This window comes from Arvicola amphibius, chromosome 8, assembly GCF_903992535.2.
Source record: "Arvicola amphibius chromosome 8, mArvAmp1.2, whole genome shotgun sequence".
In the NCBI taxonomy this organism is placed as follows: Eukaryota; Metazoa; Chordata; class Mammalia; order Rodentia; family Cricetidae; genus Arvicola; species Arvicola amphibius.
Window position 1 is genome coordinate 39,000,111 of NC_052054.1, and position 26,411 is coordinate 39,026,521.

General features: G+C 40.4%; 1 protein-coding gene across 1 annotated transcript in view; it reads right to left on the reverse strand.

The window, feature by feature from the left end:
- Nucleotides 1-2,002: 2,002 nt before the first annotated feature.
- The window catches only part of Nkain2 (sodium/potassium transporting ATPase interacting 2), a 588,739-nt gene continuing 564,330 nt past the window's right edge, over nt 2,003-26,411 (reverse strand). The window contains exons 5-7 of the mRNA XM_042055566.1: nt 25,494-25,554; nt 2,627-2,708; nt 2,003-2,027 (exon numbers count right to left, since the gene is read on the reverse strand). Of these exons, the coding sequence (XP_041911500.1) occupies nt 2,003-2,027; nt 2,627-2,708; nt 25,494-25,554 (168 nt within the window). The remainder of the gene's footprint in view (nt 2,028-2,626; nt 2,709-25,493; nt 25,555-26,411) is intronic.

Sequence of the window (26,411 nt, forward strand, 5' to 3'; positions counted from 1 at the left end):
ACTAAGAACACACACCCAAATGAACTATCAATTAAGAGGACAGTTTATTTTCCATTGGCTGTATCAATGAGTTCCTGATGTCAGTGACTTCATGGCTTTGTCCAGGAGCGAGGCCACAGATTTGGTGGATGTAATAGAAATCCCATAGCCAGAACTGGACATTGCTTTTTAGCATTTGCTTTCTTTCAAAAGAACAGCTGTTATTTCAATATTGGCAATATAATATTGCTAAAACGCTTGAGCTGGCCCATGATGTTATATTACTCTTACTTTACAAGACATATTTATGGCGAGCTGACAGGCAAAGGTATACTCCAATGACAAAGACAGAGTTGGTGCTCAGGGCTCTGCCTCTCAGCGGGGATGAGGTTTACAGGGGAATCAAGTTTGATTTTTCACGGGACCCCACTAGGCAGTGGCTTTCAGAAGACAGATTTTGAGGGTTGCATAGCTGTAAAGCTCCTCATCCAGCACTGTAGAATGTAAAATCAAAAGGAGATAAGGGAAATGGGGAAAGAGGGCAGGGTGCCTTGTGGGAACGTGACATCCACCTTAGCTGTGTGAACCAGTGAAATAAAACCAGGGAAGGTAATGCAAGGCTGGATTCGCAGCCCGTTTAAGGAATTGAAGAGACATCAAACAAGGGTCAGGAAAAGTACATGATGCTCTCAGCTGTGCCACTAACAAGCTGGGTGAATTTTGTTTTCCTGTCCCTTGATTCTGCTTTTTTGTTTATAGGATAAAATTACAGAATTTTGTGATCTGATGCTTTCTAAGAGATGCTTTATAGAAGAGGCAAAGGCAGAATTTTGACTTGTAATTTTTCATGCACCCTGAGTATTCCTAACATCCTACACATGCGTCCTTTTAAATGTTTAGAAATTCATTAGTAATGAGACTTAAAAGCTGTCATATAATTGTGCCATTCTCAGGCACTGATGGGGGAGAACGATATCCGATTATGTTTATTTGGAAGGTAAAGCTTTCTATTTAAGAAAATTAGGGAAAGTTGTGTTCTTAGGGAATTTAGTTCTTTACAAAGATAACCTTTTTAGAATTCTTGTTTAAAGATTAACATTAGAATTAGAAATGCTTGATTGGAAACAATATGCTGGATGACAATATACTTGTTCAAGAAAAATGTGGAAAGTGGAGAAACACATGTCATTCTTGGAGAACACAAATGTTTCAGTTTTGTTGGGGGAAGAAAGCAGCTCAGGGAAGCTCCCACAGCATTTATGTTCCTAACAAATTAAAAGCTTCAGTAGTTGCTATCCCAGCATTATGTATTCCTACACCATTTAGCATTTACTTGCTTATAGTGGTGACACAAAAGTTATTAAGAGAATGTTTCAATAAAACTTTGTGCCCAGATCAGCGTACTCTTGCAAGACTGTGGTCAGGAGCTCAGGGAAGCACTGAGAGCTTTTTGAAAGGAAAGTGAAGGCATCAAGGAGGACTTTAGGAATATTAATTTAGCAGCCATGTGTAGGATGGGGCAAAAGTTCTGAAATTATGAAACTGGAAAACTCAATGGTTGATCATGGATACTTGAAATAGGCAGCAGTTTTGGATGTAAAAGAAGGATGTGTGATCTACTGAGTGTAGAGGTAATGATTTGAATGGGATGTGATATTACTTGATTTCTGGATAGGTACAATCAGTTTTTATGAGTGGCACTATTCAAACACTTGCAGAAGACTACAAGGGACACATAGAAAAAGGCAGGCACAATGCATACACCATTCTCTTTTAGAAGAGAAACTTATGAGAAGGGTTTAAAGGTCAAACTGTTTGGAGTAGATGTACCCCCAAACTCCATTCATTAACCTACATGCTGGAGGCATTAAAAGGTAAATGACTTAACGGCGGAGGACAATGACAACAAACACATATCTTCAAAGAGAAGTCACATTTTAAAATGAATTGGAAGCTTACTTTCTATTTTGATCTTCTCTTGCAATTCAGCATATCACTTGATGCTGAGATATAGAATTTGCTATCAGTTGTTATCCAAGGGAATTTGCCTAAACACAGATATAAAAATCAGGCTCTGATTGTTGGTCTGTGCTCTTGAGTGCTACAGTTAAGGGTTTGATCAATTTCAGTTCTCATGTTTCAGGTTCATTTGGACTTTCACATTGATAAGGTGTGGCTCAGTTTGAAATTTTGGACTATGTATCCATCACTAGGGTGAACTAGCATTTATCATCTAAATAAACACTCAAAACTAATATGGAGGGCTGCTAACAAGGATATGAACACAACTAGCATCATTTGGGACTGTACTGGAGAAGCCAGAGACTAAGTTTTATATAGTTACATACAACTGCCTATACTGTTAGAATATTTTCAAAATACACACATTTCAGGTAATTTAAAGAATTGTTACATAATGGAGGCTTACACAAGACTAAAGAAAACTTTAAAGGTGGCATTTCAATGTTATTTTTTTTTAAACACGAAGAAAATGTTTTAGAATCATTCTAGTAAAAACAATATTATTAGTAGAAAATGAAAATATACAACCAAGGGAAAGTGGCATGCATTTTTTTGTGCCATGGTACACTTACTTGACTATCTTTTCAAGTACCCCAGAGAGATACTTTCCAAGTCGAGTACTTACATGTACATTGGTTGTAGTTGTAAGTGAGATGTCTTCTGAGGCCCTTGATAGCCGTAAGAATCAAAGCCACCTATGAAGTCAACTGAAAAGGGACAATTGCATTTGTTAGTTCACTTTTCAGAAGATATGGAAATGAATGTTCAAAGTCCTTACAAATTAAAATAATCAAGAAAACTAAAGCTAATTAATTGCTAATTAATTATGAAAGGACAGAGAAAGTTTCTTTCTTTTTTTTTTTTTTTTTCCGAGACAGGGTTTCTCTGCAGCTTTTTTTTTTTAGAGCCTGTCCTGGAACTAGCTCTTGTAGACGAGGCTGGACTCGAACTCACAGAGATCCGCCTGCCTCTGCCTCCCAAGTGCTGGGATTAAAGGCGTGCGCCACCACCGCCCGGCCAGAGAAAGTTTCTTAAAGGTAGTGATTTTCTTTTTTCAAATATGAGATTCAATTATTGCTTTACAATAGTCTCTATACTTTTCAGAAGAGATTTCACATATTTCTCGAGTAAAAAAAAGGACACAGTTGGACTAATAAACCTTCTCTTGAACATTAAAGATGAACTATGATTTTTGGTTAATGTGAGGAGTTTGGGGTAACAAACTTCAAATGTTATAACATAAAAATGGTCATAATCAATTCCATGCATCTCTCCACAGTTGCGACACTACTATTAGTATTATGTATTCTGATGATTAAGTGCAGAGTACTGTGGTTGAATATCATTAAATTAACTCAACATGGGTATGCTTGCCATCCTATCATATGGTTTATAATAGAAAAGAATAAGAAGTTAGATGTGGAACAATCACTCAGATACATTACATATCAAGTGAAAGACCCAATATGATACAGTAAGAATTACCATGGCAGATAATATTTTCTAAAATGTTGCAAGAGCATTGCCTATTCCACATGTTCTTACACAGTAACATTGGCCCTCTTCCCATCCTGTGGTCTTTTTACCTCTGTCATTTCCTGCCAAACATGGGTAGAGGTGTTGGGGCAGGTTTCCATCTTACAGTAAGGATGCTCTGTTATTTTAGAACTAGCTCATTCAGGGTCACTTATTTTCTCTTTTTTCCTTTGGCAGGCTCTCTCTTTATACAAGCCACCATACTGTGAGGAAGCCCAAGTCAATCCACACAGAGAAATTGATGAATACCATTATGTTTATCCCATTGTCTGGCTGAGGTTCTAGCCCACAGCTGGCATTCACTTCCAGATATGTGGAAAAAAATGTCTCTACCTGATTACAGATCCCAATGGTTAAATCACCTCACTCTTGAAGTATTCTAGTTTAGTTGGTCTTTGACACCAAAGAACACAGATAATTCCATCTCTACCTAATTTTTGTCTAAGTTATGAACCTTCAGAATTTTTATTTTTTTATTTTTTGAGACAAGTTTGCTCTTTGTAACCCTGGCTGTCCTAGACTACTCTATAGGCCAGAATGGCCTTGAACTCAGAGGTCTGCCTGCCTCTGCCTCCCAAGTGCTGAGATTACAGTATAACTAATGCTTACTTTATAACACTAAGCTTTGGCAAAACAACCAAACAACAACAACTACAAAACTGGGAAGCATTGCTCTGCCCTCTCTTTTTCAGATGCACATATTGAGGCTGTGTCAAGAGACAGAAGGCAAAAGCTATGAGGCCTACAAAAGAGATTACAGGAAAGAGAAAGACGGAGACATAGAGACTAAATTAGGATTCACTCAGAGACCTTTGCTTTTCTACTAGTTTTTTTCTACCGGCTTACATTGTCTTCCTTTGGTTCTCTTGTTAATACCCTAGAGTAGTTCAGATAGCAAGTCCAGCGAAGAGTGAGATAACATTAAGTTTATGAGGTGTATGCAAGAGGAAATCTTCCTCTCACAAGAGATGCTATTCTTTAATGTGATATTTGGTTCACAGAGAGACTTAGCAAAAGGTATAGGACTTCTATTCCTCTTTTTGTCATATTCACATCTGTACCTTCTCCCAGTATTAATATCCCCCATCAGAGCTGTACACTAGTTACAGTGGATTAGCCTACATTGCTACATCACTATCCTCAGAAGGTAATAGCTTCCTCTAGGATTCACTCTTGGTCTTGTACAGTATATGGGTTTTGACAAGGACATATGGCATGCATCTACCAGTACAGTATAAAAATAGCCCCATTGTGTAAAACAGTCCCTGTGCTCTATATGATATCCTCCTTTCCCAGTTTCTGTTGCAACTCATCTTTTTGTGTCTCAATAATTTTATTGTTTTACAAAATATCATAGAACTGGGAGCATATATCATTTAACACTTTATTTTAAATTTTATTTGCGTGTGTGTGTATGTGTGTGTGTGCATGTGTGTATGTGTGTGTGCGTCTGTATGCCATTGTGCACATATTGAGGTCAGAGGACAGCTTTGTGAAGTCAGTTCTCTCCCTCTACTCTGTGGGCTCCTGGGATTGCACACCTGTCCCCAGGCTCGGGTGGCAGTGTTTTACCTACTGTGTTCTCCAACCCCTCCTCATATAATACTTTCCGTTGATGTTCTCCACGTCAAGTCTCTTCTATGTACTTTTCGGTTGTATGTGTAAACTCATTGACATTTGTGCAGGTGCACATGTGCACATGTGTGTAAATGGACTTGGAGTTTTCCTTGGTTTTCCTTTTTCCACCTTGATTTTTGAGACAGGGTCTCTCAGTTTTGCCTGAAACTTGCTGATTCAGCTGAGCTGACCAGGATCGAACCCTAAGAATCCTTCTGCCACTTCTCCCCCTGCACAGAGACAGGAGTGTATGCTACCACATCTATTTGCTTTTTCCCCCTGGCTTTTTACAGGGGTGCAGGGGAGCAGACTCAGGGTTTTATGTTTGTTGACCAGTTACTTAACTGACTGGGCTATGTCCCTAGATCCTGTTTTATTGTTGTGTTGTGGGTGTGGTGTGTATGTTATAGCATGGCAGTAAATTTCACTTTAGGACTGGGAAACCCTCTCCCTCCACTTTGAAGCAGATTCTCTTTTTCTCATGAAGAGTGGGATGATGTAATGAAACAGAGAGCACTCTGTTAGAAGGTCAGGAGTTCCCATGTTAGTCTCCAAATGACAAATTCTAAATCTGACACAACTTTCAAAGCAAATCAAGCATTTTATAGGAGAGCAATAAAAACAGAGTGGAGGGCTTTCATTTTCTAACTTGCCTATATCTCTGTATTATCTAATATAGACAATACCAGGATGAGTAATAGTTGACAGCCAAACTTAAAGTTTGTGTCTTTGGGATGCCACATATGAAGAGAGCAGAGATAAAAGGTTCAATCCAAATTTAAAAATTGATTTACTTGTGGACTAGTTTAACTTTAAAGGGGCCAGAGGAACAAAGAGTTTGCTGTGAGATTGTGCCTCTTAGGAACATCAGAGCATGGTACATAAAGTCTCACCAACATGGGTACCTAAACAGAACCCGAACAAAGACAACACCAATAGACATCTAACATGGGAAGGCCAAAGATCACAAGGCTTTAGACAAAGAACTACAAGCAACTAAAAATACTGAGACTAGGAGGAATAGTCTTCCCGAGGGAAGAACACACTGGTGGCTATCCAATACCAAATGTCAGGCATTTGTATTGGCAGAAAAATATGTATACATTGTATACACACACACACAATGTATATAATGTTATACATTGTAATATTATACAAACTGATAAGGTTGTATTTATGTGCTTAGGAATCTATCTGTCTATCTATCTATCTATCAGCTATCTATCTATCTACCTACCTACCTACCTACCTACCTACCTACCTATCATTTATCTATATCAGTAATAATTGTTTAAAAAATATGCCATAAATTTGAAAAAGAGTAAGGGGTTGGGTAGATAAGAGTATTTGGAGAGAGCAAAGTGGGAGAAATGATGTAATTATATTATAACCTCAAAATAAAAAAATGAAAAATAAGTTAGACTAAAGTAGAAGTCTTAATGGCACATTGTTCTATTTTAAATTTTTTTTTATATAATTATTTAAGTGACCAAGGTAACGCCATCTTGTCCTGATCTTAACCTGATCCATTTTGGATCTTCTCATGTGATTTCCAGCCCTTTACTCCCTGAACAGTCTCATTGACCTTGGCAACACACACATAGCCCAAATGCACAACCAAAAATAAATACTTAAGTGTATTCTCCAAACCAATGTTACCAGGTTCTCCTGACCTATACCTGACAATGAGGTCACTGTGGCTTTTGCCTTTATAAATGCTGCACCCTGAGCACCAGGGCTGATAGTCTTTCTATAGTGTTAACCTATTCTGAGTGGCTGACTCTAATTTGGCTTAAACGTGTTGTGGTTTGTAATTTTCTCACCTGGACTATAACAATTATACTGAACAAACAGCATATAGAGGCATATATATAATCTGAAACTTGCCTGAATGATGGGGATATGAAATATCTAACCCATCCTTTCCATGTAATTGTGACAGCAGCTACCTGTTTGGACCATAATTTATCTCTACATCCTTTTAAATTTTTTCTTTTTAGAAAAACATTACCTTTTATCAATGAGAAATCTCCTCAGTTCTTGAAAAAAAAAAAAAAGTAAAACAAATTCTTGACAATTTTGAACTGCCGAATAGTTGCTCAGACCTTCTCAGTTTTTATCATTTATCTCTGTAATATTACTGTCAGGGGAGCAGTAATAGTTATCTTTAAAAATAGAGCCAGGGTTTTGCTTGAGGCAATAACCAGCTGAGGATGGCATTAGAAGGCAGGCAGGCTTTTGTTTTCTTCTCCCACCCACGGGAACTTGATGACTGTTCCTCATTCATTTCTATCTAGTAAATCCCTTTAAGGCTTCCAAAGGTGATCAAAGGGATCAAATTACATTTTGTATTAAAGCTAGAACCTTCAGCCTTCTGTTTTCCTTTTATATTATTCATTAAACAAAATTTTTAAGTTCTTTAAGTTACCTCCTAGTTGTAGATGTTTATTTTATTATTCATTTTCAGCACCTTTACTCTCTCCCTGTTAGCAAACTCACTTTCATCTTCTTCCCAGCTCCAATCTAATAAACTAGGAAGATTCTGGAGTCAACAGTAACTGACTTGGAAACTATTTTGCTTGTATTTTCCAGTAAGTTATTAACAAAGTACCATTGTTTTCTGTAATATATGCAAGGTGATGGGAAACACCACTCAAGGTTTAGGTCCCATGTTTTGTGTCTGAAAACTATTTCAGGATACCAAATAAGCACCCAAGCAGCCCTTTCTTCTGAGAGTTGTCCCTGTTATCAGTGGTGTCTTGGATAACTCTGATTCTAGTGAGAGTTTTCAAAGTGATATAAGAAGCTTTTCTTTTCTTTTCTTTCTTTTTTTTTTACTAATTGATAACTCTTTATTGAAAACAAACACCAAGGAATAGGTTGAGTAGATGACTATACTGTCCATTACAGGCTTGCAACCATGTTATATATGTATGTATGAATATAGATGGATATACATATATATGCATGTATTAACTCAAAATGTTTAACTCAAAGCTGAATAAAATAAAAAATTAAAATAGTTTAATTATAATTCATATGCATTTGTTTGTTTTGGGGATTTTCTTTATTTCCTTTTTTTTTCTTTTTTTTTTATCAAAAATTTCCATCTCCTCCCCTCCTCCCCCTTCCCTCCCCTCCCCTCCACCCATATCCCCACTCCCTCCCTCTCCAGGCCAACGAGCCCTCAGGGTTCCCTACACTATGTTAAGACCAGGGTCCTCCCAACTCCCCCCAGGTCCAGGAAGGTGAACATCCAAACTGACAAGGCTCACACAGAGCCCGTCCATGCCGTAGAATCAAAGCCCATCGCCATTGTCCTTGGCTTCTCAGTCAGCCTCCACCATCAGCCACATTCAGAGAGTCTGGTTTGATCACATGTTCCATGAGTCCTATTCCAACTGGTCTTGGTGGTCTCCTGTTAGTTCTGTCCCACCGTCTCAGTGGGTGAACGCACCCCTCACGGTCCTGACTTTCTTGCTCATGTTTTCCCTCCTTCTGCTCCTCATCAGGACCTTGGGAGCTCAGTCCGGTGCTCCAATGTGGGGTTCTGTCTCTATCTCCATCCATCGCCAGATGAAGGTTCCATGGTGACATGCAAGACATTCATCAGTATGGCTATAGGATCTGGCCTTTTCCGGCTCCCTCTCCTCAGCTGCCCAAGGAAGTAGCTGGGGGCATCTTCCTGGACACCTGGGAACACCTCTAGAGTCAAGTCTCTTGCCAACCCTAAAATGGCTCCCTCAATCAAGATATATGCTTCCCTGCTCCCATATCCACCCTTCCTATATCCCAAACATCCCATTCCCCAAAGCTCTCCCTATCCTCCCCTTCTCACTTTTCTCTCCCCATCTCCCCTTGCCCCCATCCCACCCTGGCCCCAAGTTCCCAATTTTTGCCCGGCAATCTTGTCTACTTCCATATTAGAGTACTACTCAGCGATAAAAAACAATGACATCTTGAATTTTGCATGCAAATGGATGGAAATAGAAAACACTATTCTGAGTGAGGTAACCCAGACTCAAAAAGATGAACCTGGGATGTACTCACTCATAATCGGTTTCTAGCCATAAATAAAGGACATCGAGCCTATAATTCTTGATCCTAGAGAAGATAATAAGAAGGTGAACCCAAAGAAAAACATATAGTTATCCTCCTGGATATTGGAAGTAGACAAGAAGCTTTTCTTATAGCAATTTGGCATATTGTCTATGTTATTTTAATTCTTGGTACAAAAACGTGAAGGGCAGATAGAAGAAATACTGAGGTTAGAAGCAGAATTAGGGGTGTCATGACAGAAAGATGTTATTGGATGCAAGAGAAATTGACAAAGAGGTAGAAAATACAGAAAGGGAGGGGGAATCTGTTGACGAGTACAACATTGCTGTGTTTCCCAGAACCAAAGCAAATATCACCAGGGAATTAGTGCTTGGCTTCCTTGGTGAAATATCATATTTAAATTAAAAGGTATACAACCAAATTTCAGGTGCAGGGAAAGGGAAACACAATGACAATTGTAAAGTAAGAGCTCGAAGTGTCGGGTTTCAGTCTCTTTATTCAGCTTCGCTTTGCTCATTGTAACGATCATTACCTAACATAGCATGAATCCTGGTTTCTTTGTGATTGTCTCCACCATTGTAACGTTAGCTGTGTGAAATTGACTGTCCTGTGCCTTTTACTACAGTAGCTTAAAAAACACACAACGGCATATGGCTTATAGCAGACATTCAGTTCCTATTTACTGGATATATTGTATACACTTTGGGCTACAAAGGAAAATTAGGCTATTGATCAGAACATGGAAGATGATAGCAAAATTTCAGTCATAGTTGACTGAGTGCTTTTATCTTTTCTTCCATCAGGCCTTGAACAATAATAAAGAGAACATTTTAGATACAAACAAAATAAGCTTTTTTTTTGGATTCCATCTTTGGCTAAGAGGCATGGGAGAAAGAAGGATGTTGGGATGTGCTTCACGGTTAGCGGGACGCAGGTGAGAGGATCACTGCTATGGGATGCTGCCCTGTCTTTCATATATTGACAATCACTGGGAAAACCCTTCTTTCTACGGAACATTCAGAGGACACTAAGGTGAGGTATACAACTGGACAGAAAGTGCCAAAATAAAATTCAAACTTGTTTAACCTTTGGCATCAGATGGATTTGTGTTTGGTTCCTGAAAGGAAAATTTCCAATGGCTTTATTAAGGTAAAAAGTATGAAAAACTGTACACAATTGCTACACAAAATTCAATGAATGTGAACGTTGATACAACAACCACGCCTCTCCCACTGCAGCAGAGATACCAGCATTTCCATTGTCTCCAACGACCTTCTAGGAATTTGGGTTTTATTTCAAGTTCTGTGGCGCTTTCCTATATGCAATGAGGGTGTGTCTGCATATACTGACCTCTTGTGCTGGGGATGTACAGGGAGCTGCAATTATTTTAAATTAGAAAAGTGCCATATCAGTTTAATAACCACGATTTAATAAAATAAATAATAGCAGAATTTAAATATTATCCAGGAAAAGAAAAATGTTCTTTAAAAAAATACTCTTTGCTAAAATCTGTTCCCTGTTGTGAGCGTCCCTTCCCTTTAAATTAAATTGGGAATATTTAGTGCAGGAAACTAAAAGTACCTTTTAAATTAGATGGTGGCAGCGCGGTATTGTCACATAAAATCGTCCCTCTGGTATTAATGACAAGGCCACTAATCAATATGTTCTCTTCTGCAGAAGGAGCAGGAGAAAACCATGAAGGGAAGGGAAGTCTAAAAAGGCAGTTTGCCGAAAGCGAAGCCTAAATATTTAGGGGAACACATTGAAAGGCATTAAAGAATATGTGTGGGCCTATGAAAACAGAGTGTCTATCCATTATCTCTGCAGGTATGAATTTCAAGGCTACTTACATCCAGGTTGCACAAAAGGAATTGAGAACACAATTAACCACAGGCCAAAATGAAAAGAATGGGTCTTTCTCCTTTCTCCCATTCAGACCTCCTTGGCGGCAGCAATTCAGACTGATTCTATGAACTTGAGGTATTCCGTCTAGGCTAAAATCCCTGGAATTTGGGCTTTGAATCACCCTCGCCTTAAATTCTGATTACGAAAATACATTTCCTATAAGGACACGAGATCTTCTTGTTGCCTGAAAGGTCACTGAAGTGTTATGCTAAGAGGAACTTCCAGCCAGCACAGGCCACATGCTGAGTGGAATTAAACTCATTAAACTCACTCAGAACAGATGCTCTGCTTCCTTTGTTCATCAAGTGTATTTTCTTGTGGGCTTGGGATCTTATTTTTCATGTCCTCCCTAGTTGCATCAGAAGCAGATTTTTAAAATGCTAAGCCATTGTCGCCTGATAATAAATGAAAATGAAAAGCAAGAATAACCTTACTGTTATTATGAATAAAATGGGGATTTAGCTAGAAGTTGTTTGAATAGCCACTTGAAACTTTCATTTCTGAAATACCTATTAAAAATGAAATACAACTTTCAGATGTTTAACTTTGTTTTCCTTTGTCGATTTCTGCTAATACTTAGGAAGTGAAGTAACGTAGATAAAATATTAAGCCAGGGGATGGTGGAACATGCCTTTAATCCCAGCACTCTGGAGGTAGAGGCAGATGGATCTCTGTGAGCTCGAGACTGGGCTGGCCTAAAAAGTCAGTTTCAGGACAGCCAGAGCTGTTATACAGAGAAACCCTGTCTTGAAAAACAAAAACAAAAACAAACCAGTTTTTAAGACTGTTGCATGATTTTCTGTTGAGAACATAAGCTCAGAGTCAGTGTCTTCAGATAAATAGTGGCACCAGGGGAAATGACCCAAGGAAGCTGAAGGGTGGCCAAAAGTCGGTGCTCCGGAGGGTGTGTAACTATTTACAATATGTACCTCTAAGCAAATAATGTTTCCTCTGAGATTTAATTTCTTCTTTTGTAATATAACTAAATCTTTTTTTAAAATCTTTTTTTTGAGAATTTCATATATAAGTACTGACTTTAGATAATTTCCACCTCTCCTCTCCCACCAACTCCTCCCACGGACACCCCCTTAAATTTCTGGTCTCTTCTTTTAAAATTATTATTGCTAAACACACACACACACACACACACATGCACGCACGCACACATGCACGCACACATGCACGCACACACATGCATGCACATACATCGGCAAACATGCATTCACACACATGTACACATTGCTGAGACTTCAGGGATGCAGATTCCCTGTTTTATGCAGTAGACACTATCTTTTAGCAGACATCCTGTGTCTCTGGCTCTCACAGGCCTTCTGTTCCTCTTCTGGAACATTCCATGAGGTGTGGGCGTCATGTTGGGGTTGCTTACACTATAGTTGGTTCTCTGCATTTTAACTAGTTGTGGCTTTCTGTAATTGTTCACATGTGCTGCAAAAAGTAGTTTTTTTGATGAAGGGTGAGAGGTACACATATCTGGGAGTATAAAGATAAATATTTAGAATGGAGTTAGGGATTAAACTGGTTTAGGAAAGTGACATTTCTCAAGATGTTCCCCTAGGATCCATGACCTCACCATGCATGGGTAGTTGGCTAGGTTTACAGTATGAAGCATAACTTCCCTCTTATTAATAGGCTTTAAATCTACATGCATGGCTATTGGCTACCCCCAAGATGTAAGTACTGCTATTGACATCTTTGGGGATATCTAAAGAATTTTAATTTGAAGGATTGAGAGTATCAGATGTCTCATCTCTATAAAACATCAAAAACACACAATGGATAGATGCTGGATCCCATCTTTATCTTTTAAAGCAAAATATTTTGTAGTAGGAGAGTGATTGGGATTATCCTTCAAATGCATATTTAGACTGTTTCCCAACAGACTTAGAATGTTTCAGGCCATGTGAAGAGATGGGGAAAGAGATAAACTCCGTAGTTGAATTTATCAGAGTTTTAAAAGGAAAGATATAAACATGGACATCATCACTATAAATCGGGTGGGGACAGAGGCAGGTGTATGGAGACTTTTTGGTCTTATAATAAGTAAAAGAAGAGCTTGTCATGATAGCCACAAATAGCATAAAATATCTTGGGGTAACTCTAACCAAGGAAGTGAAAGATCTATTTGACAAGAACTTTAAGTCTTTGAAGAAAGAAATTGAAGAGAATACCAGAAAATGGAAAGATCTCCCTTGCTCTTGGATTGGGAGGATCAACATGGTAAAAATAGCAATTCTACCAAAAGCAATCTATAGATTCAATGCAATCCCCATCAAAATCCCAACAAAATTCTTCACAGACCTTGAGAGAACAATAATCAACTTTATATGGAAAAATAAAAAACCCAGGATAGCCAAAACAATCTTATACAATAAAGGATGGAGGCATTACCATCCCTGACTTCAAACTCTATTACAGAGCTACGGTATTGAAAACAGCTTGGTATTGGCATTAAAACAGAGAAGTCGACCAATGGAACTGAATAGAAGACCTGGATATTAACCCACAAACCTATGAACACCTAATTTTCGACAAAGAAGCTAAAAGTATACAATGGAAGAAAGAAAGCATCTTCAACAAATGGTGCTGGCATAACTGGATGTCAACCTGTAGAAGAATGAAAATAGATCCATATCTATCACCATGCACAAAACTGAAGTCCAAATGGATTAAAGACCTCAATATCAATCTGAACACACTGAACCTGTTAGAGGAGAAAGTGGGAAGTACTCTACAACACATGGACACAGGAGACCACTTCCTATGTATAACCCCAGTAGCACAGACAATAAAGGCAACATTGAATAAATGGAACCTCCTAAAACTGAGAAGCTTCTGTAAAGCAAAGGACACTGTCATTAAGACAAAAAGGCAACCTACTGACTGGGAGAAGATCTTCACCAACCCCACAACAAAGGTCTAATCTCCAAAATATATAAAGAACTCAAGAAACTAGACTTTAAAATGCTAATTAACTCAATTAAAAATGGGGCATTTAACTGAACAGAGAATTCTCAACAGAAGAAGTTCAAATGGCCAAAAGACACTTAAGGTCATGTTTAACCTCCTTAGCAATCAGGGAAATGCAAATCAAAACAACTTTGAGATACCATCTTACACCTGTCAGATTGGCTAAAATCAAAAACACCATTGATAGCCTTTGTTGGAGAGGATGTGGAGTAAAGGGGAACACTCATCCATTGCTGGTGGGAATGCAAACTTGTGCAACCATTTTGGAAATCAGTGTGGTGGTTTCTCAGGAAATTCAAAATCAACCTACCCCAGGATCCAGCAATACCACTCTTGGGAATATACCCAAGAGATGCCCTCTCTTACTACAAAAGCATTTGTTCAACTATGTTCATAGCAGCATATTTGTAATAGCCAGAACCTAGAAACAACCTAGTTGCCCGTCAATGGAAGAATGGATAAACAAAGTGTGGAATATGTATGCATTAGAGTACTATTCAGCGGTAAAAAACAATGACATCTTGAATTTTGCATGCAAATGGATGGAAATAGAAAACACCATCCTGAGTGAGGTAACCCAGACCCCAAAAGATGAATATGGGATGTACTCACTCATAATAGGTTTCTAGCCATAAATAAAGGACATTGAGCCTATAATTCATGATCCTAGAGAAACGAAATAAGAAGGTAAATCCAAAGAAAAACATATAGTTATCCTCCTGGATATTGGAAGGAGACAAGATTGCCAGGCAAAAATTGGAAACTAGGGGGTGGGGTTGGGGTGGGAGTAAGGGGAGGTGGGGAGAGAAAAGTGAGAAAGGGAGGATGGAGAGAGCTTGGGGGAATGGGGCGGTTGGGATGGAGGAAGGGTGGATATGGGAGCAGGGAAGTATATATCTTACTTAAGGGAGCCATTTTAGGGTTGGCAAGAGACTTCACTCTAGAGGGGTTCCCAGGTGTCCATGGAGATGTCCCCAGCTAGTTCCTTGGGCAGCTGAGGAGAGGGCATCTGAAATGGCCCTATCCTATACCCATACTGATAAATATCTTGCATATCACCATAGAACCTTAATCTGGCGATGGATGGAGATAGAGACAGAGACCCACATTGGAGCACTGGTCTGAGCTCCCAAGGTCCAAATGAGGATCAGAAGGAGGGAGAACATGAGCAACAAAGTCAGGACCGAGAGGGGTGCACCCACCCACTGAGACGTTGGGGTTGATCTAATGTGAGCTCACCAAGGCCAGCTGGACTAGGACTGAACGAGCATGTGATCAAACTGGACTCTCTGAACATGGCAGACAATGAGGGCTGACTGAGAAGCCAAGGACAATGGCACTGGGTTTTGATCCTACTGCATGTACTTGCTTTTTGGGAGCCTAGTCTGCTTGGATGCTCACCTTCCAAGACCTGGATGGAGGGGGTAAGACCTTGGACTTCCCACAGAGCAGGGAACCCTGACTGCTCTTTGGAATGGAGAGGGAGGGGGAGGGGAAGGCGGATGGGGGGGGAGGGACATGAGAGTATGGGAGGAGGTGGAAATTTTTAATAAAAAAAATTAAAAAATAGCTTGTGTAACAGACTGCAGGAAGATTTATCAAAAGGCCGCTGCTTAGGATAGTTTTTGCATTTTGAATATTTTTAAATATCGCCTTGTCTGTTATCAGCAAGGACTAAAGGAGTCTGGGACCATGCTAATTTACTAATGGCTGGTGCATCTTTGGCAAAGGTATAGGAAAAAGTGGGCAAGAACATAGATAGTGAAAGCCAAGTGTCTTGGATTGGGCAGGAGGTCAATTGGTGGAGGATGGAGTACTCTGCCAAGAAAAGCTTGCCAGCTTCTTTCTGATTTGGGCAGGGCTTCAAGGCTACAACAGGATATTTGCCAGAGTTGTTGAGGGTCTGGGGAAGAGGACCAAAGGGTCAAGTTGTGTTTGGATATCTGGGTTAGGTGTAGTGATGGGCTGCGGGCTGCTTCCCGCCCGGCTCCTGGCCACCCAGCTAGCTTTACCCGAAATAACAACACACAAATTGTATTCTTTTAAATATTGCCTGGCCCATTATTTTCAGCCTCTTACTCACATCTTGATTAACCCATATCTAATAATCTGTGTAGCACCACAAAGTGGTGCCTTACCAGGTAGATTCTAGCGTACGTCCATCTTGGGCTGGAGCTTCATCACATCTGGCCTCTCTCTGAGGAGAGGCGTGGAGGTCTAACTTAGGAGAGGTGTGGCATCTGACTGAGCCATCTACCTCACTTCCTTCTTCCTGTTCTGTCTACTCCACCCACCTAAGGGCCGGTCTATCAGATAGGCCAGGCAGTTTCTTTATTAATTATCCAATGAAATCATCAGATAGATAGAAGACACACCTACATCAGTTAGGGAGCCTGGAAAGATTAGAAACAGGCCTTGTGGAGAGTGTGACACCCCACTGTCAGAAGGGTGAAGCACTGCTGAGCAGCAGCTAGCGACCAGCCAGGCATGCTGAGTGTGCGTTTGCAGGCAGGGTTAGTGACTCTCCTCTGTGATGGGCAAGGACCCATGATTAGAAATGGTGAAAGTTCATTGTTGCTTACTCAGGCACGGATACTGCAAACCCAAGCCTGAAAAAAATGTAGGTGACGATGGGCATCCAGTGTCAGTGCGCTTCTAAGAGCAATGCTGCCTTTATTCTCCCTGGAGGCAGAGGATGATAAGGAAGGGTAAAGACAAAGGGACAATCAGAGCAAAGCTCCAAAGCATGAGAAAGGAAAAGTTTCCTTCAGGACAGAGGTAGGAGAATGAGGAGAAAGAGAAGGTATGCAAGGCAAAGAGTCCCAGAATGGTCTCAGGGATGCTTTCTCCCGCTGTAAGGAAGGCACTCCAAGAGCAGCCTGCCAAATGAAAAGAAGGGAGAATTGAGGGTGAAGGGAGGCTTGATCAGGCACCTGGATAAGAGCCAAGAAAGGGAAGAAACTGAACTGTCAGAAAAGGATGAATCTGGTTATTTTTGTGACCTTCCATAAATGTGGAGAAGCACACAGACTATCATGACACGGCTAAGTCAGTTTCATCTTCCTCATGCCTGGGCTTGGATGCCATTTGGATTGACTGGATCCCACAGCCTTTGTTTTGCTCACCCTTGTTAGAATTGCTTTCAATTATATATGACATGCCTTTTAGAAAGAAATAGAAGGGAGCCGTTATTGCAACTTACAGATGAGCTAGCTAGACATGATTTGGCCTATCTTCTCAGCTGACATCCACGATATACTTAGAATACACGGTTCTAATTAGGATGGTGGCCACATTAATGTATGTATGTTCAGAGAAATAAAATGTAAATGTGTATGCTATCATTACTCATTAGAGAAACATTTCTCGCTTTGTGCTTTGTAATGTTTGTATCATATTAATATCACAATACATACACGATATGTAATCATATTATCTTGCAAGGTCTAGAAAGGAAAATCACAAAACTTCTGAGCCTAAAAATCATCTTGTTAAGGCAGTAGCAGTTCCAGCAAAGAGATTAGCCAGTGGTTACCCAACATTCTTATTGATATTTAGGCATATCGAAAGTAATTTAGCTAATTCAGGCTAATAGAAAGCATAAAATTATCCACGTATGGATCATGGTAGACATTTGGCCAAGATGGACCTTAAACTTAGTTAAAGCAGTTGCCTGGTTAAAAACAAAACAAGACATGTCCATTTTTATTCAATTGTATATGTCCCTGTGATTTATCCTTGTAATTTCATCGGGAGTTTCATTTCCCTGGGGAATAATGCCCCTGTCTTCAAAATCACTTAAGACTCTGTGGACTGTATTCCATGGTACCCCAGCTTTCCTTGCCTGAGTTCTCCTTATGCTTTATTATTAGTCTCTTTCCCCCTGGGAATTATGTGTTGGACTGTAGACATCACGAAAGTAAAGTTGGTATCAGTTTGTTTCTTGCTTCACCCCTGGCAATGTGCGCCGACTGGCTGCTCCATAAACAGCAGCTGAAAGACGTTCTCTAGGGTAGCAGAGTGAAGTGAACAGTGTACTTAGGACCCCAGATTGCAGCCAGCTCTGGCTCCACTTCTGTTTCCCTTGCTTATTCTACTTCTAGCAAGACAACTTCAGTGTCCCTTTCTGCTACTGTAAAATTAGGGAATTAAAATATGCGATTGCTAATATTGTTCATTGTTCTGTGATTCTGCCTAATTCCATATTTCCGGGATTAGTTTGCACACCAATGAGGGTGATGCAAACATTAAAGGAGTAAATCCATAGCTTAGTTGTTTTTAGCTGAATGTTGTGATTATGTGCCGATGTTATTAAGCAAATTTATTGGACGATGAGCTCATCTGCATCTCTCCCCCCTCATATTCTACATGCATAGATATAAGCAAACACGGGTTAAAAGTATTAGAAAAAAAGATATTGCCTGTACTGAACCTATGAAGACGATATATTTTTCAAAATACAATGCAACAAATATTTATATGGCATTTGCACTGTGTTAGGTATTATAATGATGATCAAAATACACTAGAGTCATGTCTAGGTCATTTGCAAGCACCACCCCATATTATGTAAGAGATTTCCGTATCTACAAATCCTTGGAGGATCCTGGAAACGCTCATGGATATAGAAAGATGATTGCTTACAGTGTCTGGAACCCGAGGCCTGACAGCTCAGTGGGAAAATAGTGATGAACAACGCAGGACCCGGGAGAGAAGAATGGAATTGGCAGGTTTGGAGCCCACTGAAGTACTGCTCCTGTTCATTTTATCTCAGCGATGTTGGATGTGCACCTGTGCCATTCCTTAGCAGCCCCACTCTTGGGAATTCTTTCAGCATCAACTTCATTAGTTACAAAGGCAGCAAGCCATAGCCAATTTTCTTTTTGTGTCAGGATTGTGTTGTTCATATATAGACTAGACTCCTTTATTGGAAACACTTATAATTAATCATATAAACAAACAAACAAATGTAAATTTCACACTGTCTGCAACAAGGTTTGGATATTAGGTCACCGCCTATTTTATATATATGAAATGAATTGAAATTCCAACTACGGACCTAACCTAATTTCCAATTGATAATAGACATGGATTCCCAGAAGTGCTCTAAACCTCTTGATAGTAACATCCTAATTTCCTTTCCTGGTAAATGTTTTAAATAAGATTTTTGCGCCAAAGGAAATTAACCTTTAGATTAATCGTGATTATAAAATGCCATCACTGATTTTTGTCTTCAGTCTAATTACTTTCTATTATTTAAACAAACTGTACCTCCTGTGAGCTTCAGGCTGGTTTCTCTTTCACCCCTTACCACACAATACCAACCTATTGTAGCGGAGGCCTCCTAGAGTGTTCTCTGCTACAGAGACCCTTCTTTAAATGCCACTGGGGACCCAGGGCTTACCTCCAAGCTCACTCGGTGACAAAGTGCTCTTGCAAGGCCCACATGCAAGGCATCTCTGCTCTATTGCTCTTGTTCCACATATCTGTTAGTGCGTCCTCAGAGATCTGGTCTATCTCAACCCTTCTGTCAAGAAAGAGATGGCTAAGACTGTCCTCCTGTCTCTCCTCCACATCACTTCCATATGCTCCGGCATTCTTTTCTGTTGAGGCTGATTAAAACAATTGCCCCGTTCTTTGCCTCTACTAGTTAATTTAAGTTCCTGGCTGCAGAAATATTTTCTGCAGGTACTACTTCCTTTGTATGCCTAGGACAAAAATCTTCTCTACTTTTCTGAATGCTGTTTCCTCTATATTGATTCTTTAGAAGCCCAGGCCTCAACCGAAAATGAATCATTTCTTCCCCCTCATTGTTTTGAATTGGAAAGATTAGATTTACATAAAGATTAATATACCATGTCTGTGTGCATGAGAAGCTGTCTAGTATAACAGAGTAGATAATAGTAATTACTAGAGAAATATTAATACATGGAGAAATATTAATATAGATAATATTAATTAATAGAGAAAAGGGAGTGAACAAGGAATGATTGGTGAAGAATCAGTTTCCACTTTTTATTTGAAAATCCAAATTGAGAAACAGAGCTGGTGCGTTTCTCTTCAGTGACCACACGAGGGAGCAATGCAAGAGCCAGAGATGAGACCCGCGTTAGCTAGGCTGTGTAGAGACCTGCATTACTGCTGGAGACCACGGGGCCGCTGAACTCTCAGGTGACTCATAGGTGCACAGCGAGTGCATTTGTCTCCCATGCTGATCACGTACTCAATCTTTTATTTTTACGTATGGCAACAATCTGTCCTCCTCCCGTTTCCATTTGTTTCGAAAGTGGCAAAAGGTGCTTTATTACCCCTGCGTACCAAGAACTTAGAATCAATTGAAGTCTTAGGAGAGGTCGCATCTTTGTGCCACAGAAATGACAGTGGAACGTCAAACGGTTAACCCTTTATTTCTCAAAAGCATACCGAGTCTTCTTCCAAGCGGGGGTGGGGGGAGATAAGCTCCGTGCTAGGACACAGAGGGGCATGAGAGATGTCTGGGTACCGACTGCATCCTAACACCTTTTTATTCCGAGAGTCAGCTTCAGTTCTCTGGATTACGGAAGCTCAGCGAGTCAGTCTTTAGAAGTTTATAAGATTTAGGTGTTGGAGTAGAGCAATAGGTAGCACTTGTCATATCATTTCAAAGCTTGAAGAAATCTTCCATGGAAAGAAATCTCAGCAGGATGAAAGGACAATGCGCGGCGTCAGCGCATCGGGAGGGCGGGAGATGCTCTCTCTCACTGTGACTCTAGCCGGGCTCCCCAGAACACAGCTACATGTTAACCGCCTTCAGCATCTGGACCTCTAGCCTTTCCTAATAGGTGATGATGCCCAGAGAAGAGGGAAAATGTGAGTTTTGGGCTTATTGGAAATTGGCAGGTATAGAAAAGGAAATTTCGCTTGGTAATCTCTAAGCTCCTAAGATTGTGATTGTTATAAGAGATGGCCAAATGATAATAAATGAACTATGTGTCTTTGGGATTGACTGAGCGTGACTCTCCGCAAAGAAGAAAGGCCTTCCCCCCCCCCTTCACAACCTCACCTGTCAATCAGGCACACAACACACTGTACTTTGTTCTGAACAGCTTGGTGCCACTTCTGAGGTTATGTTTGAGGATTTAAAAGAACAAGAAAAGGCAGGTTACCAAACAGAGTGTGTAGTATGATCTGAACAACCACATCTGTAGCGTGGCAGATGACCGACCGTGAGAAGAGAAGGAAGGGAGTGTGGGAAGGAGAAACGAGAAAGAAAGGAGTGGAAAGGCAAGGGCAGAACGAAGCCCAGTAAGCATATGGCATGCCAAATTGTTATCCGAAGACCAGGACTCAGTTGTGGGCATGTTGACAGTCTCTCCTCTTACTGTTTTGTTTATCTGTATTTTTTATGCTTTCTGTAGTAAACCTCTATTCACTTACAAGCAAGATGAACCATGATGTTTTGAGGGCAGAATATAGCTCCATGGACATCCCCTACATGGGAAGTGACTGTGCCCGATGGTCTTGGATATCTGGAGATACGCTAAAAACCTACAGAATGGAGTTTGACAAATAGTGTAGGCCAGCAGGCTTTAGAAGAAAAAAAAAATCAAACAAAAATAATAGAAAATTATTACCCTGAAAGCAGTGGATAATTTTCTGTGGTTTTTCTTTTTTAAAAGACAGATTCTATAAATCGATTGTGACGTTTGTCCCTAGGCTACTTGACTTCAGAGAATTCAGGACAGGTTTTTATTCATTTGCGTTTAGTTGGTGGGCCTGTGTATGTGTCTAACTCCAAATTTAAATAGCTGGAATTCATTTTCCAATATTGCTTCCAGAATAAGTCCCTTAGGTTATTATCTTTAAATGACATTCCACATCTTTGTCTCAGGTGATTTCAATATTGAATAACATTTGGAAATACATGGCATCTCTATTAGATAAGGTGGTAGCTACAGTCGTCCCTCAGTAACCATGGGGATTTCTGGCCCTTCTTATGGATACAAAAACTCACAAATGCTCAGGAACCCTAGAAAAATGACATAGAGTTTATTATATATATATAGTATCTCCAGCACAGCACCCCGTGTCCATGGAGTCATCTCTAGGTCACTCATAATATCCAATTCTGTTCTAATGCTCCGTGCAATGAAAGCAATGAAAGGTGCTGTGTTATATTATTTGGGAACTTTTGGCGAGGACAAAAAGTCTGAACATATTTGGTACAAATGCACTCTTCCCCCACTGCCCAAATATTTTCTACCTGCCATTGGTTGAATCCTCAAAGGAACCTGCAGATATGAAAAATGTACTTCGTAAAAGGTACTTGAACATGGATGCATTTGCAAGAGACCAACATTTAGTTGTGCTTTGTTCTAATGAAAATATTTAAAAAAAAAAAACAAACAGTAATGAAAACTGAGAAGTCATATGCTGAAGAACCTTTTTTCTCCTCATGTATCAGTGATACCTTCTGTAAGTATCTTTTAATAGCAGGTGACACATAAAGATAAATTCTTATCACCGAAGTGGTACAGCTCACCGCTGTGCAGCAGAGGGGAGGTCTAAGCAAGCTAAAGAAAAAAGCCGTGTATAAGATAACAGTCACGAAGACCAGGAATCTTTGACACTTTCATTTCTTTTACAGATGTTTGTAAACAAGAACACAGGGGAATGGAAGAGACTTGGAAAACCCAGCATGGCCAGAGACAGGAGAGCTCTGCCACAAAACACACAGTGAGGGTGCCCACTCTCCCGGAGGAAGCCTGTTCTCTTAAGGCAGAACAAACACATCCACGTGTTGTGAGGGTTGCTGTGCTCAAATGGGTGCCTGGTGTAAGGAAGAACTGTTGAGTTGTGGAGTTCAAGGTTTTAGTTTTTCTTGGTGCAGAACTTTTCTTCTTAAAGTAGATGACAGATAGAGGTGCTGTCTGGGTTTCCTGCCTGATCGTAGTGAACATACAGCCATGCTGAGCAGTGTTAGCACCCCAAAGCTCTAGTCTGATGCTAGGTCTGCTCTGCCCCTGTAAATATACCCATACATCTACAAAACATACTGTGTGTTGATGTGCATGTGTGCATACTATTGTGTGTGTGTGTGTGTGTGTGTGTTATAGCCTTATTTGTGTCTCTTCCCTTCAATCTGTGAATAGGAAGTTTAAATTTCAGTGTGAAGTTCTTGAGACGGGGCCTTTAAAGAGCTAATTAAAGTTAAATATGGTCACCAGGACAAGGCTGCAGTCCAACTGGACTGAAATTTTTAAATAAGAAGAAAGGCATAGGGAAAAGGCCACATAAGGATTTTGAAAAGGTACCATCTATAAGGCAAGGAGAGGTCTTAGGACAAAGCGAACGCTGACACCTTGATCTTGGAGGTTCAGCATCCAGACCTGGGAGACAATGAGTTTCTGTTGTTTGATGCTGCCCATGCTGTGGCCTGTTATCATGGCAGCCCTACTGATTCATAGAAAGCAGAGCATCCTCATCGCGCTACCCGATGCAATAGTCTAGTGTGGACAGCAGGTGGCAGTGGTGTGCTGCGACTTTGTGCAGGCGGTCCATTTGCCAGGTTGTGGCTCTGGTTTAGTCTACGGGGTCAAGCAGAGAGAAGCCCAGGTTCAGGACTTTCTCACTGGAAAGAGATGTTGCATTAATGTGTCTGTCGTTAGGCTAGCGATGTAGTTCAGTAGGTACAGCTCTCGCCTAGCATGCAGGAGACCCCGAGCTCAACTCATAGCAGCGCATAAACATGGTATGGTGGCAAACTTGCAATCAAGTGCTTGGGAGGAGGAGTCAGGCAGAGGTTTAAAGTCAACCTTGGCTACATAGTGGGGGTGCGGCAAGTTTGTCCCTCCCCCCACTCCTCTGTGGTGCAGTCTACCATCCTCTATGTCTTATTTCATTCAGTAGAGTTTCTGTCCTTGCGCCTGCCTGGTTCATGGTTCCTTGGAAGTCGATGCTTCTTCCCTCTGACTTTGGCTGGGTACATTCGTGTCTGGGAGCACCGATCACAGAGATGTACTTCAGCCTCCTGCCTACTTTATTCACCCAGAAGTCAAAAGCCTGTCCTCATTGGTACAGTGTGTTCTCACCAAGTTACACAACCCAGGCTGTACTTTTAGGTATGGAGACTTCACTAATTTGGTAAGCAGGTAACTTCAAGAAGATATGATACTAGCCTCAGTGTTGCCCAGACATTAAAACTCTCTCAAATTCTTCAAGGCTTGCTTTCAGAGGATGCTTTTTGTTTTTCATAAAAATTAAAGGTCAAAAATAATTTTCTTGATAATTTTCCAAAGTTGGACTGCTCTCAGGGACGTCAGGGTATAAACACGCATTCTGAATCTTCAGTGTCAAATTTACTTGTTTTTGTCTTGTGAAGTGAGCACGAGCATTTTAGGAGTCTCTTTTGCAAAGTGTGATTCTGGAAGGATGCTGATTCCATAACGTCTTAGGGCCATACATTTACCAATCCACATATCTGTTGTCTGCTGTGTAGTCTCTGAATAAGGTGACCAAGCATATGATGTGTGCTTACTGGATATCCTCGCTTACACCTCCAACAACCTGTCCACCCTCAGTGTGTTGTGTCTCCTCTCCTTTCCTTAAGAGACATTTCTATGTACTATGTATAGATATCTAGGAATCCATCAGACCTCTCCTTTCCCCTTACCGCATATCCAGCCACACCCTGCCCCACTACTCAAAATGTTTTAGCATGGGCCATATCATAATATATCAATCATATCATATTATATCATGTCATTTCTTTGCACACCATGCCAGATCATGACGTATCAGATCATGTCATCTCATCAGATACCTATCATATTAGATTGGGCCTTATCACTTTGTATCTTAACATGCCATGCCAATACAGTGCCTTATCAGACGACGTCATAGCATTTTATGTCATGCCATCTCAGATTGTGCCATACATATCATTTTCATAGCAACTGATTTTCATTAGAAATTCAATTGTTGAGAGAGTTCTCAGAACTATTACAAATTATTGATTGTTGAGATTTGTAGTCCTCGATGAAACAGATTAGTTAGCAATACACAGTAACTGAACTGTAACGAAGGAAACTATCCAAGCTAACTGCATTTAGAGTTCACTTCTGTCTCTAATCTCTCATCTGTATTCTCTACTAGAATTGTTCTGAGAACAGATTTTTGAAATATCCTTTCAATGAAAGGGGAAAAGCATGTTTTCAAAATGAGAGCTTCTCTGTTTCTTTAATATGCTGACTCTTTCGTGAAGACCAGCTTAGCATGACAGGCACCAAAGGCTTATTTCCTGCTCTGCTGGGGTGGTGAGGGGTATCATCTCAGAGCAGAAAGGCTGGGCAGGAAGCACTAAGGAGGCTTTGAACTTGAAAGACGCAGAGTGGGGCTTTAATACTTACAGCTGTCCTCTTCTTCAGTTATGCATTTCACGACGTAACAGGCGTAGATGAAGCCCGCCAGCTGAAACAAAAGGGACGAGCTTTAGACATCACACAAAGAGAATCGGCCTCCCTGGGGGACCAGCATTTCAAAGACAAGCAGTTAGGTTCCCATTTAGGCTTTCAACTTGGTTCCTCACTAGATCTTGACTCTATTGTGGATGTTTGACACCAACTGTATCCATCTGCCTAGATGGATATATTGCTTTATTTTTCTCTGACATTTATGTGTGTGATTTGCTAATTGCTAGGTAAACATGGTACAATTATTTCAGGTATAAAGACAGGAAAAGAACCACAGTCATTCGTGAATGGACCCAACACTTACATTTATAGCAGACTTTTCTTGAAGTCAGACCTAGGTTTTTAAAACCGAATTCTTCTTGACTATAGAAAAATACTGTGGGGTCCAGGCAGTGGAGGCGCATGCCTTTAATCCCAGCACTCCGGAGGCAGAGACAGGTGGATCTCTCTGAGTTTGAGGCCAGCCTGGTCTATTAGAGCTAGTTCTAGGACAGCCAGGACTGTTACACAGAGAAACCCCGTCTTGAAAAGCCAAAATGAATAAATAAATAAGTAAGTAAGTAAGTAAATAAATAAATAAAAGCATGCTGTGAAGAAAAGACTCCAAGGAGTTTCCATTGTGTGTTGCCTGGGTGCCTTGCAAGTAAGAGAAACTCTTATTGAAGCATGGAGCAGGAACCAAGTCATCCTGACCATGCTTATGATGACAGGTTACACAGATGCAAATGAGACAGGTACCTGTGAGAAGGTGTGATTACCAGAATGCTCTGAGCCTGGGCTTGCACGGGTCAGACCAGCTATCCTGAAAAGTCTCACAAAACCATCCCCATGGTCACCAGAGTCCTTACTCACTGA